The following is a 14628-nucleotide window of genomic DNA, read 5'->3' as shown; positions in this document are numbered from 1 at the left end:
AGACTGTGTGTCATAAATGAATTTATTACGTTGGATACTTTGAGAATAGTAGGGAGGAAATACAGCAGATTTAAGGAACTGCCGACAAATAATTAAGGTCAAAAGCACCCTGTTTCGGGGGGGGTTGTAAATTCTCTCCCTTTTCCAGTACTAATAGCAATTTAGATTCTTGTAAAATTGGAATCATTCTCTAAACTGTTTTTGCAGTGTGTGGACCTCGTAAGTGGTTAATGTGTTTGTTTATTCTGTTTGCGTGTGTTCACGTGGTTCTAATATGCCTCCAATTAAAGGTTCCAAAAGTGTACTCTTTGCACAGTGAATTAAAGGAAAGGATTTTATTAGATCAGATGGGGATTTCATATCCTGCGATTATTGCAGTAAAGAGGTAAGCACTGCTATTCTGTTTCCGAATATTTATTATGGCATTTGTTCATTGTAAAAAAAAAATTGCGAACTTCTTAAAAAATAATTAATTAAATTACGTTGTCCGTTTTTAAATCGTATCTAAGTAACTGTAAGGTCTATTATAATTTCAGATTAAATGTGCAGAACAATTTCAAGTCAACCAGCATGTCGCATCTGCTTCACATATTGCAAGAATGCAAAAAAGGAAAGAATCTGCAAAGAATTCCATAGATCCCTCAGTTATGCCCGTGGAAAGTGGGTGTAGCGGCGAAAAACAAACTGGATAGGGTCATAAATGCGAACCCGGAGTACAGATTCTTTAATTCAGTGAAGAAGGTTATTTGTGGCGAAATTTGAATGATGAATTTGACCTTACACTGTCACAAATATGTTCATTCAAGTTTGCACCCATAACTTCTTGTGATGTAGACAGGTCATTAAAAAAAAATATGGTTTATTTAACGACACTCGCAACTGCAGAGGTTATATCAGTGTCGCCGGTGTGCTGGAATTTTTGTCCCGTAGGAGTTCTTTCACATGCCAGTGAATCTACTGACATGAGCCTGTCGCATTTAAACACACTTAAATGCCATAAACGTCGGCCAGGATCGAACCCGCAACCTCGAGCATAGAAGGCCAGCGCTATACCAACTGCGCTACCGAGAGCGACAAGAGGTCATTCTCTGCCTACAAAAACAAGAGCAGGAACCTCACAGAAACAAAGTTAGAAATGTTGTTAGATTGTTAACTGTGCCAAAAAAGTGAAGTGAAGTAAGAAATTTGGAACAAAAATAAAAGTGCATGTTTTAATGTATTTTTCGCTTGATTGTGCATGTTTCATAGTTTGATAGTGCTGAATGCAGCATATTTTGGGATTTTATAGTCTCTACATTATAATATTACATTCTTTAGAAATAACTTAGCAAAATGTAAACATTTTTATGTCCTCAGGCCCCCATTACTGGCCAATAGTCAGTCTTCCAATATCAGAATCTTTGGAAATAATCATCATAATCATCATCATCCTCACAGGTTGTAGTTCTTTGAAGAACTGTTACGGTTTACCAAAGCTTTCTTTCCATAGTTTTTTAGGAAATCCCAACGATCTTTTTCCTGTTGGATTATAATTCAGGGCTCCTTTTGGTATTCTACTGTTCGACATTCAGTTTGCATGTGAAGCCAATTGCTTTGATATTGATGTATTTGATCCAGAGCAAGTATCATTTGGAGCTCATTCAAGACATCTTCATTTCTTTTTCTGTCCCATTTTGTATAACCTGCTGTACACATTTCACGTGATTTTCATCATGTCTCCGAAGAGTCCAAGCCTCGCAGAACATGTCTCGCCAAGTTTTATAGAGGCGGAGGCGTGTATGTCTTTGGACTAATGATGGTTTCATAATGCTGTTGATGATACTCATAGATTTATTAAATTTAAGAATTTTGTCTGAGTCTACCATAAATGATATTTTATAACCAAGATAACTGAATTCATTTATTCTTTCTAATATTTGATTACTGATAAAAATTTTGCTTGGTATTGGTTCTTTTCCGTAAAAAGCCATAACTTTAGAATTTCCATTGAATATCTATCTGCTATTGATTTCAAATTATGTACAGATCGTTGTAGGTCATGTTCTGTAAAGGCTAAAAGTATTTTCATCTGCAAAGATTAAAGGATCTAAATGTAGATGTCGATTTACAGTTATATACCCATGTCGTGTCAATTTAAATTCTTTTATGACAGCATTCATATAGATATTAAATAAAAATGGAGAAAGTCCACAACCTTGTCTGACGCCTAAATTTATTTCCCTCCAAGGTGACAAAGTATCTCCAGTTTTTACTGCACTTCAAGTTTCTTTGTATAAGTGAAATATGGTTTGGATAATTTGATGTGGTCTGTATCATTCAATATTATGTTTAACAAGATATGGCGATTAACTTTATGAAATGCTTCTTTGAAGCCTATGAAGGCGATGTCCAGTGAAAAAGAGATGACAGGACCAGAGTGACAAAAGCGTTGCTTACGAGATTATACAAGCTGGCGCATAGAGCTTGAAAAACGAGTCTGAAGTGGTTCCCTCGTAATGCCAATTCCGCCGCTCGGAGCGCTGTTCTGCCCTATATATTCATAGCAGAACACTTAAAAGACATTGACATTTGGGACATTTAAAGGACTCACCATTGCTTATTAAATGCTTCGTACAATATTTTATGGACAATAGACGTAATTTACAAACTTCTACTCCTCAATTATATTACAATAAAAGGCTGTCATTCTTGATATTAAAACATATTACATATAAACTGAGGGACTGTCTGCTCTGTACTTCAGTTCATACACCAAACATTTCCGGAAATAAATTAACTTGACATCTTACATATACGCACTATAGCCCACCCTTTTCACCTAATATTATTAATATTGTTATTAAATAAGATATTGCAACTAATTAAGGTACTGCATTATCTTTAATTTCCTTGAATTCATAATTACGCATTTGCAAGAAGGCCTAACTTTTCCCTCTCTTTTTAAAAAAAAATACGGACGTCACAATAACTGAGAAGTATAATTATTGCGCGATTTTTTCTTGCAGTGGTGAAAACATTTCTATAGGCCTACTGATTAATCTATTGAGCATAGTAATAGTAAACGCTGTAGTATTTTAGTGCGTGTACGCTTACTTAGCTCTTGTAAAACGAAATTTTCACTTTCACTTTCAACGGAACACTCACTTATATTCAGTTCTTGTATCTTGCAGTAAATTATCCATTTGTGATCATCTTTCCAATATAACCTCCCATTGAAACGACCACTTAAAATCATGAGCTAGAATTTATTATTTTAAAAACATTTCCACGTACATACTGTTATAATTGTTATGAACCACAATACAAAAGACAACACTGTGAAATTGGATTAATTTACCAAGATCAACATCAATACCGGTAGTATAAAATCACATATAACTTAGGCCTAGGCTAGGCCTATATTATTTCATTACTTTATGGTATTAATTAGAAGAATTAATTTTGAAGAATTTACAAATATGCTGAAATAATTTATGACACCTCTTATAGAAATGTAAAAATATGTATGTACATTTTGAAACAATGGGTATAGCACCACTTGAAAATGTTGAGCATTTTAACAGTAACTTGTAAATTGTTCCATCACGTTGTCTATAGTGTTCATTTATTGTAGCACTTTTAGAACGAACGTGGTTCACATACATAAGAAGAAATGACGGTGGAATGAGTCGAACACATACAGTTTTCTTTAATTTTTAGCAAATGATGAAGTTGAATAGCCTATATATTGTTACTTCATATCCTAACATAAGTAGAGTTGCCACCATAGATGTAACACCTGAAATGAATATAAAATAAATTAATGTATTGATAATGATACAAGAATAAAAAGAAATTAGGCTAGACATAACCTCACAAAATTACAAACACATGCTAAAACAAAAACAAAAAAAAACTTTACGTATCCGTATATAATAAAACTAGATATTCCAGATAAAATTTGTTTCACACGATAACCACCTCAGCCTATTTCGGCAGCAGCCATTATTAGTTACAGTTTGAGGTGCATTACCTAATCTCATACTAACCTTGTTAAGTTCTCTAACCTAATTCACTGAAAATTACGTAACAATACTCAGGTCTAAAATACAGACAAATACACATTAATTACCTAATAAGTACAGCATGAAGATAATTCATTACTTTTGTGGGTATTTTATAAAAGAGAAAGGGAAAACAGTAACAACATTATCTTCAATGTTTACATCACGTCGTTCACATTTTCATTAGGCCTATATCAGTAATGCTTGGTAAGTGAAACAATGCATGAAATTATTTTACATTTCGGGTCACATCATTCGAGAGTCGGAAAATGCAATTCGCCACTTTTAACATAGCATTGCTTGTTATATGAGAGAACTTTGACATTTACCTTAACCTATAAAGATACGACCTGTTGGTACCGAGTTCTTCACATAGCAAAACACACACAATTTTCGAATATAACTTAGCTGAACAAACTTCAAATAACACTGTAATATGCTTGGCATATTTATAATATTCGTACTCAATCAGTAATGCACAATTAATCGAACTATTTTCACGATACATAATGCTTTGTAATGGTACTATTCATCATTTCATAGGGCAGAGAGGCGAACCTAGCGGCAGAAATTGTCATGACTCACAGAGACCTACTCTCGATCGTGCTATGCGCCAGCTTGTGTAATCCCGTAAGCAACGGACAAAAGATTGAGGCAACCATCTTCTTTCCAGTGCTTCGGCCTCTTTTGACTTTTGTTCACTTATTTTCGGGAAGATCCACTGTGCTATCATTTATTTTCTGGCTCATATCGCGGTAGAATAAGATATCGGATCATAGACGACATTAAGATATATGGATCATATGAGGAAATGAAAAGGAAGGCAGAAAATAGGAAAGATTGGAGAAAGCTGGATTGCAGTGAAAGATCTGCCCTTGGGCAGAACGCTAAATGAATGAATAGTAAATCAACTGTTATGGTCTCAAAAACAGAATCTGACCAGCCTCAATTGAATTTTTTCAGGTCACCATCAATGTGTGTTTGTTATTCAGCTCTTCACTGCTGTATTGCAATCACAAAGATGCTGATTATCTTCTTTACTCATTCGATATTTCTGTAGCAGGTCAATCCATGATGTAAGAACTTTGAATTCTGCAAACCAATAGTACACAGTCCTTGTTGACGGTGTTTCATTTCAAAAAGCATTCTGACATCAGTGGATGCATTCTTTTGGCGTCAATGACGATTTAAAATCATAAAAAATCATAGCCTAAAAGTCTTATCTGAATTCCATTAATTTGATAGACTCACAGCTTCAAAAATATCCAGCAGCTAAACTAGCAAATATTTTTTTGGATTTGTAAACAACATTTGTCTTGGAAACTAAATTGCATTTATTATCGAACAAAATGCAATATAGACTATCACCATACATATCAGTTTGCATCTAAACTTTCAGTGTGATATCAGCACAAAGTAAATTAAATGACTTACCAATACAAAGAGTAATACCCAAGTTTATGCTGGCCCAACGTGGATTCACATTTCCACAATCACAACAATGATCATTTCCTGGAATTTTCAGTATCTGCTCCCACATTCTGAAACAATATAACAACGTTACTGTTGTAAATGTTATCATTATCAGCACTACATTGCTACTTTCGCACCTCCGAAAATGTTAGACAAGTATTCACAAGACAGAAATCCACATGCAGCCACCAAAACACCAGAAATATGGTTATCAATATGCTATGTAGGAGTCATTCATAAATTGGAAGAGGCTTGATTTGTATCAGTTACGCTAGATAGTTCGAATTACAAGTCCATAAAGTTAGTTCCTGTTCCCGTCCACAAAAAGTAGGAACTCATCAAGAGCTACTAAAAGGATTAGACAGAAAGGAGAGAAAAATTCATGTATGAAAAAACTCAATAAGAACATTATAATCAATGCTGGAAAGCTGTTCACACTGCATTACGATATCGAAAGAACTGCATACTGACCACACAGCCTTCACATGGACTATCCATCTACAGCTCGTTATGAATATGATCCTTCTATTACGATTGCAGATGCGACTACAGTAATAAAGGCAATAAAAATAGATGCTGACCCAGATCCTGGTTGTGTCATTATCGTGCTGTCCAAATATAAGACTTACTGAAAACCTTTTCTTAATAGATATTTGATGGCTGTCCCAACCAGGGTTTAATAATCGGCCTCCTAATCTATTCTAAATGAATATTTGTATTTAATTCAAATTTTTCTTTAATAGAAACCCTAGTTAGGTAGGCTGTCATTGGAAAACTTATTGGAAATGCAAAAAACAATTTAGGCTACAAAACAAATTACATTTTATAAAGAATATAAATGATTAATTATGCTAATAGACGACTTCTGTGCAGTGGAGGATATCATGTCTAGGGTGCTGTCAGGAACTTTCAATTTTCGCAAGACTTCTAAGGACTCCCATGGGACTGTGCCTCTAGCCCCAATCATAATTCCTATAACGTCCATATCTTGATGTTATATTTGGTCCCCAAATCGCTGCAGCATGGCAGATAAATCGCCCGTTTTTCTTTGCAGACTTCTCTAGGTTGTTCCTCGCTGTTCTCAAAACTGACTGTGGGATCGAGAATGAGTCCACAATTTTTTTTGGTCTATAATAAATAATGATATCTGCTCTTCTAGTTGAACCGTCGGCAGAAAGGCACCCAATTTCCTCGTACACCTCATACTTATCAGCCCGGTGAAGTTCATTGGCAATCAAGGAGCGAATTTTATTATGATGGACAATTCTCAGTAATTCTCCCTTCCGGCAAAAACCCAGTACACAAATGTCAACTGGTTATGTCCCTCAACGTCTAAACAGTCAATGCCAATGTTCAAACAGTTGCATTCCACTTCATTTACACCGATCAGCATGGGTTCTGCTGACTATAAACTAGACAGTGTTTCTTCAAGTTTTCTGCGCTGATTACGAATATGAAATTAGTTTTTGCCTATCACATAAAATTTTTCCACAAATCTTAGATTTTCATTTTAAGTATAAAATTAAGTGTTTTTAAATTTTGGAACTTTGTATAACTTTCACAGGCACAAAATGTTTTTTTTAGTCTTTTCAACTCATCAGTAGACATTGATTTTTTAGGTTTTTACCTATTGTTTTCCTTAATAGCCTATCAAGCCTATCAGTAACTCTTATATATATTATATTCCTGCTATTATAATAATGAAATTTTATAGTGCCTATACGCATCTATTTTCACGTTACGATCTATTCTAAATCTACAAATATAAGATGGATCTCTTGAGTTTTGGCATATGATTTTTCACTAATTTGCCTACTATTAAAATATGGTCCATGCATAATCAGCCTGCCTGATGCTCTGATATTTCACTTTCTAATCTGTCCTTCAAAATACTGTTAAAATTTCTACTAATAAATCAGTTTCAATTACTTACTTCATATTGAGTTCAGAATAAGTTATTTCTGAAATCTGTTATTTCTTTATATTGAGTGCAACACAGCTTATTGCTGATATCACAATGTCTTCTAATTGCTTACTTCTTTGCAAACCTGTCAAGGTGCAAATTTAAAAACTGGTATCAATTAATGAGAGCAGCAGAGAAGGGCCAGTCAAATATTTGGCACTATAAATCAACCTACAAACATTTTAAACAAAGTACTCTCCAAATCCAAAGGAGTGAAATTGATGATTACCTGTTCCTGCGTTGTCTTTCTGGTGACGGCTTATCAACAGGATCTCCAGCAGAACTGCCACTGGGTGAATGAGATGCACCAGAATCTTTACCACCACCATTGCTAGTAGCTCCAATACTACCAACATTAGCACCAGCTAAAGAACCCTCTTCACTAATACTAAGTTGAATTGCTGCCCCTATTCCTTGCTGCATTGCTGATATCCACGACTGGAACATTTCGTCAGAATCTGCTTGCAACATATGGCTCCTAAAATTATATAAATGAAACAATAATTAATCAAACAAATGAGCAACAAGCACTTCTTTAAGAATGCTGCACCAACTGTGACAGAAACTCAACCAGTGGTATGACCCATGCCCATGTCTTCACAAGACACATTACAGCTTCTATTGCTTGTTGTCACGTTAATTTCAATGATGCAACATCCTGTCACTTGAGAATGTAATATATTATAAACATCAAAGATTACAAAATATGCTTACTTGGCAGGGGACAGAACTTCAAAGCAAAAACGTCTATCTCCTTCAAGCACAGGTTTGACTGAACAAAGTCTCAGATCTTCTTCCATAACTGTCACAGCATCCTCTCCTAAACAGGCAGAAAGAGTATAAGATCGTCAATTTCCAAATAATCCACGCCATATAAATAACATACTCTTATATGTAACCATGCATCAAATCAACTGTGTGGAACTATTGTTCCATGTTAGTTAATGCTGTAGTTTCTTCTTTCTTAGGGTAAATCTTCGACCAGTAAGGTTTTCAAAACTAGTTCAATTAAAAAATGATGACTATTATGAAGTTCCAAATAATGAATATTTTAAAACACAAGAATTTCATGATTTGTCATCAAAATGTTAAGGGACAAGGACCTGATCATTACTTTACTACCTCAACTCATAAAGCTCAACAAACTTAGTATATTCTGTACAATCTTCGTCTGCCATATGCTAAGCCCCTTCAGAAGATTTCGTTTGATTCCGTGAGAGCTTAGGTTCACATGCACGAGACTGCTCTGTTAGTTTGTTACTTTTTCTATCTGTTTATAGATGAAGTGTTATAAATTAGGTGCAAAATAAGCATCCTTTCCCTTGTCATGTGAACCAGACACTGCCTGAAGTGGACTTACAAATTCATGCTACAAGAGATTGGTCGTTTTTGTATCTAAGGCTGTACATTTAACAGACCATCATTAGAAACAGAAAGCATTATAGTTGCCTTTACAAGGATACCTATTAACATGTAATTTCTATGGACATGACTTTCGAAACGAAGGTGCTTTTATTTTTGTTAAGGATAATCTGTTTAATAAAACTGATACCGTCATTTCCCATAACTATGGTTCTGGAACACAACTATGGTCCATGATACAACCATTCAAAGAACATTGTAGAAGAAACGTAGACTGTTCATAGACAGCTGCAGTGACTTGACTTCAAACTACAGTACAGCAAAAATATAGATAAATGAGGTACTACATTACGGAGTACAAAATTTAAATGGTTGTATTGTGGACCATAGCTGTGTTCCAGGACCATAGTTATGGGAAATGACGATATGTCTCATTTCTGTAGTGAACAAGATACTGAAATCTGTAGGATTTAAGTTGGCTGTCGCCTATCAAGTTGTATTATCTTGTGTGTTTATAGAGCACCAGTAGGAGAATTTAAAAATTGTATATCCAATTTAGACATTTAGACTGCAACGAAAACTCACTTGAACTGTAGTAGGTTACAAAACAAAACGTACAAAGTTAACAGTTACAGACATGATCAACTGACCAGGAACAACAGAGAGTCCTGTAATACATGGTCCTGTAGCAGAGGAGACTGCAATGTGAAGTGTAGTTCACACTGCATTCCAGACCCTGAGTTGAGGTGCTGCAGCAGTAACTCAAAGTGAAGATTTAATTAATATTGCTGTGCTGCCACCTGGATTGTGTTGTCGACCATTACTTAATTTTAAATTACCTTCTAAAGGCGTTTCTAAGATTCAAACTAAGTCAATATCATAACTATGTAATAGTGGTTAGTGGTTAAAAGTTTCGTGTGCTGATGCAGTAGCACTGAAATTCAGTATAATTAACTCTTTCTTCGGAAAAGAGAAGTTATGGGTCATTTCTGGATACAGACCTAAGCATAATTAGGAGATCCTGTACATCACGAATTATTTGTATAGTTGTGTGAGGATCAAGGCTTCATAGCAGAACGAGGACATTCTTAGGTGCGTCAGAAAAGTATTACTGTATTTTCTCGAATACCCCGCGCAATTTTTTTCCGAAATATATAAGTAAAAAATATGGGTGCGCGGTTTATTCGAAATGAAGTTGGCAACATGCCATGCAACTCCTAAGGTGGTAGAGCATGCCATTATCTTCGTGCATAGATATTTCAATCTGTTAACATTGTTAAATGGTGCATGGTGTTTAGATTAGCAGTAGATGTGTCTGAATCAAGTTCAAGTGTGATAGCTGATAAGTGTTTAGTTTATGCGTCTTATATTTTCAATTCTGAAAATGATTACCATTAAAGGTATGAGATCGTGACCCTTTACTTGCAACGAAAAATTTAAAATTATCAAAGCTGTGGAAATCATACTACAGCCCATATAGGCTATTAGATGCAAGTGAAAGTTACAGACTGGAGAAAAAGAAGGAAATGTTATCAAACAGGATCCTTTAGTGGTCAGTGTGAAGTCCAAGCTAAACGAATATACAATGGAGAAACGATAGCTTGGCTATGCAGTTGCCAACTAGAAGTTCTGGCTATAGCACTGGAAGAAAATATTAAAGATTTCAAGTATTGTAAGAATGTCTGAACGCAACAACCTGGATGTATTTGTGCTCAATTGTTTTTAATTTGTCCTGAACACATTTACAGAAATATTTTGTTTTTGTAATTTGCGTTTGTTTTTTGTCTTTCAAAAGTGGGGTGCACGACTTATTCGAGAAAATAAGGTACTTTTTTCCAATAATCACCAATGCTTTTGAAGTTGTACTGGACACTGATTGACAATACTGCTGGCGCATTTAGGTATTACAGTTATGGTTCATTACTGAATATCTCTACAGACAGAGACAAGAGTACAAAGCAACCATTAGTACACTCGTCATGTTTGGGTAGTAACATAGTTCACATCGAAACAAGAAATCTTATTGTTAATTTACTTATGAACTTGCTTCAGATGACATTTGTTGCTATAAACTTCTTGTACCTAGCATTTACATGAAGCATCACTTGGTCATTTCAATGGTTTATTAGTCACAATATTAATTACAAATAATTTATATGGTTTACACAGATTTTAACTTAAAATGTTTTAACATGTTTTATTAAAGGATATATGCACATGTAAATTGTTCCTACATAGTGCCTGTATTATACTTCTGATGTCTTGTATGCACACTTGTTTGTCAATCTAATTATAAATGTATTCAGTAGGATTATTATACAAACTGATCTGAAGATGGCTCATTTGAACTGACAACGTCATCAGTAAAAATGTAAAAATAGCATTTGTGTAATTTTGTCACATAAGCATAGATGGCCTTTTTAACCTATTACTGCTGTGCGTGATCATATAATCAGGCATGCATGTGTTTATTTAAACTGTTGAAAAAATAATACTACATTATGGATTTGAATTTTGGAAGTGCTTATTGATTCAGAAGATATGTGGCAACGCTGACATTGTGATAAGTTCATTGCCGAAACACAGTTAGGAGCTGTCTGCAATGTTAGTTATCAGCTGAAATACGATGGCAGCCTTGTGTAAGTATTGCTTTTATCGCATTGTTTGAAGATATTTATCTTGGCCGTACTCTAGAATAATCATAGCTTCTGCTGTACTGCTAAGGATGTTCAGTCTTCCATGATGACGCATGTGTACTAATTATAAATGTGTCGTCATCATATGAACACGCTTGGCACTTCATACTTCATTCTATGAAGCACAGTAGATTTGTATCTTTTAGTATTGATTTAGAAATTAAAATATTTTATACAAAATATTTATATACAGTGAAACCTGTTCAAATCGGGACCTGAATAATCCGGAATCCTGTCTATTTCAGAACAATTTATTGGTCCTGGCGAAATTCATATGTATTATGTATAATTTTTCCTGATTAAAATGGAAACTGTCCAACGCTTACGCGGAAACTGTCTGCTACTGTTCAAAATGGAAATAATATTTTGGACACACTACTTTAATGTAAACTATATTTTGAAACAGTATGTGCTTTCAAGGAATGTACGAAACACATAGGTCACTAAGATAATAACAAGTTTTCTTTGTAAAATATTTTAGGTTGCGAGGGTGTGTTGCCTGGTGGTCATAAATTTTATTACCCTATTGACTAGGCAGACGAGTCCCTTCAAAGATGTTCAATGCTTCACTCCTGTATACTGTCGTAGCTGGGTAGAATGCAAGTGTATAGTGATTTCGTGATAAAAAAAGTTGCGTAAAAATGTTGCACTATCATTAATTGATGAAGTAAAAGTTATCAAGGAAAACAAGAAACGAAGAGTACGGAAAATAATGTTGAAATTTATGAATGGAAAACTCATGTGTAACTTGACACTTTCAAAAATAAAGGCCGTATCATGAGTGAGTGGCTTGCGGTCAATAATGGTGACATAAAAGGAAAGAGAAAACAACTGGTTACATAGAAATGAATGAACTGTTGTGGAAGTGGATTGTTCTTGCCCTTTCAAAGATCGTGCAAATTTCTGGACCTATTCTGCAAAGAAAACCCTTGAACTGGCAAAGAAATTAGATAATCCAGAATTCAAGGCTTGTAGGCTCCTAGTCCAATTAAATAATGTGCTGTGATATACAGTACAGTATTATAGTATAGTGCTAGATATTAAATTTAGCGTAATTAATAAACTTTATAGTGCTTAATGAGTGACTTACGATACAATTTATAGAGGAAATGAGATTTTCATCAAGATTATTCACCAATTAAATAAGCGACATGAAGCTGATTTAATGTCAGTAGTGTTACACGGAATATTTTATAATTCCTACAATTTGCAGCATGCCATTTTGTTTTTCATTTATACAAATGATAAAATATTCCATTTCAACTTCACACCTGAATAACACAGAAACCTGTCCACAACGGAAAAAAAATTAGGACCATATCACTTCCGTCTTGAACAGGTTTCACTGTGTGTGTGTGTGTGTGTGTGTGTGTGTGTGTTATATATAATAGGTTATTTTACGACACTTTATCAACATCTCAGGTTATTTTAGCGTCTGAATGAGATGAAGGTGATAATGCCGGTGAAATGAGTCCAGGTCCAACACCAAAAGTTACCCAGCATTTGCTCATATTAAGTTGAGGGAAAACCCCGGAAAAACCCTCAACCAGGTAACTTGCCCCGACTGGGAATCGAACCCGGGCCACCTGGTTTCGTGGATAGACGCGCTAACCGTTACTCCACAGATGTGGACCATATATATATATTCATTGATCCATTTATTTTATATGAACCTGTGCGTCATGATAATTGATAGGCATGTTCATATAATGAATGCATGCTGTATCTCTGTAATTTATAATGACGATAGTATGGGCAGTAAGAAACGGTTATATAATATACTCAAAAAAAAACTAAGAGACAGTCCAAAAGCAACATTACGTGGAGTAAGGAGGATATTATCGATAGAAGCAATGTGTTCCCTGAAGCAGACTATACATTTTTGCGTGGAAAGTCATCTGCAGATTGTTTTGAGATGACTGTAAATGATGAACTTATAAATTTGCCAAGAGAAGGATCAAGCAACTATGCATTATTCAAGAACTGCATGGACCTAAGATAGCTTCCAAGGAGATGAAGATATTCCTGGCCACACTACTTCTTTCCGGATACAACACTGTTCCTGCAAGAGATCATGCTGGCAAGCAGGAGGTGATGTACGCATGAACTAACTGTGAATGCCATGAGACGAGATTGTTTTTTGGAAATCTGTCGTTTCGTTCCTTGTGTCTACAACAATAAACCAGACAAAAATGATAAATTGTGCAAACTTCGTCCAATAATGAACCACTTGAAGAGTCGATTCATGAAACTGTACCAATCAGAATAGTGCCTGGATTTCGATGAGTGCATGGTGGAATATTACAGACGTCACACCTGTAAACAATTTATCCACGGAAAACCCATCTGGTTTGCCTACAGAATCTGGTGTCTCAATACATCAACCGGATATTTGATAAATTTTTATGTTTACCAAGGGAAAAACCCTAATGGCAATATCAAATACGAAGAAAACTTTGGGAAATGTGCTGCTCCGATGGTATCAATGCTACTGATGCTGGACGTGGACGAGCTACTGAAGTGCTATTGCTCCGGATTTATTTTGACAACCTCTGCACAGGAGTGAACCACGGTTATGGTGCCACTGGGACAATCCGTGAAAACAGAATACCCACTTAGGTCATTGAAAGAGATGAAGAAAAGGACACGTGGCTCTTATGAAATGGTGAACATTTCAAACGAAGAAATTGGTATTGTGTGGTGGATGGACAATTCTGTGGTGACCATGGCATCCACTTGTCATGGAGTGCAGCCTATTTCGAATGTCTCGTTATTCACAGGCACAAAAGAAGAAAGTGCGAGTTCCTTGTCCTACACTACAAAATGTGACAAATACGTGTTATTTTATTTCTTGAGAATTGATCCAAGAAACTCGTAATTACAGAAAATGTTTCGAAAGGGCTTATTGCTAAAAGTCTTCTTTTCTTCTAGGAAGTTTACCAAGAAGTCCACTGCCTTGCAAAAGATGGAAGTTCTCGGCGAGTTGACATCATTGTCATTGATAGACGAAATTACACAGCAATTATCATCAATCCCACTGTGTGCTTTCAAACTGCAGTTGAACAATGAACAATCCATAGCAGTACATGAA

At 35.3% G+C, this 14628-nt stretch overlaps 1 protein-coding gene across 2 annotated transcripts in view; it reads right to left on the bottom strand.

The window, feature by feature from the left end:
• CenB1A (Centaurin beta 1A) overlaps positions 1-14628 on the bottom strand; it is a 72346-nt gene that overhangs the window by 30359 nt on the left and 27359 nt on the right. For both annotated transcript variants that reach the window (XM_069842803.1, XM_069842804.1), the window contains 3 exons: positions 8194-8299; positions 7709-7957; positions 5478-5584 (listed from right to left, as the gene is read on the bottom strand). In XM_069842803.1, coding sequence (XP_069698904.1) covers positions 5478-5584; positions 7709-7957; positions 8194-8299 — 462 coding nt within the window. The remainder of the gene's footprint in view (positions 1-5477; positions 5585-7708; positions 7958-8193; positions 8300-14628) is intronic.

This window comes from Periplaneta americana, chromosome 13 (assembly GCF_040183065.1).
Source record: "Periplaneta americana isolate PAMFEO1 chromosome 13, P.americana_PAMFEO1_priV1, whole genome shotgun sequence".
NCBI classification, from domain to species: domain Eukaryota; kingdom Metazoa; phylum Arthropoda; class Insecta; order Blattodea; family Blattidae; genus Periplaneta; species Periplaneta americana.
The sequence above is the reverse complement of the archived record's forward strand: the minus strand, read 5'-3'. Positions and strand labels throughout refer to the sequence as shown.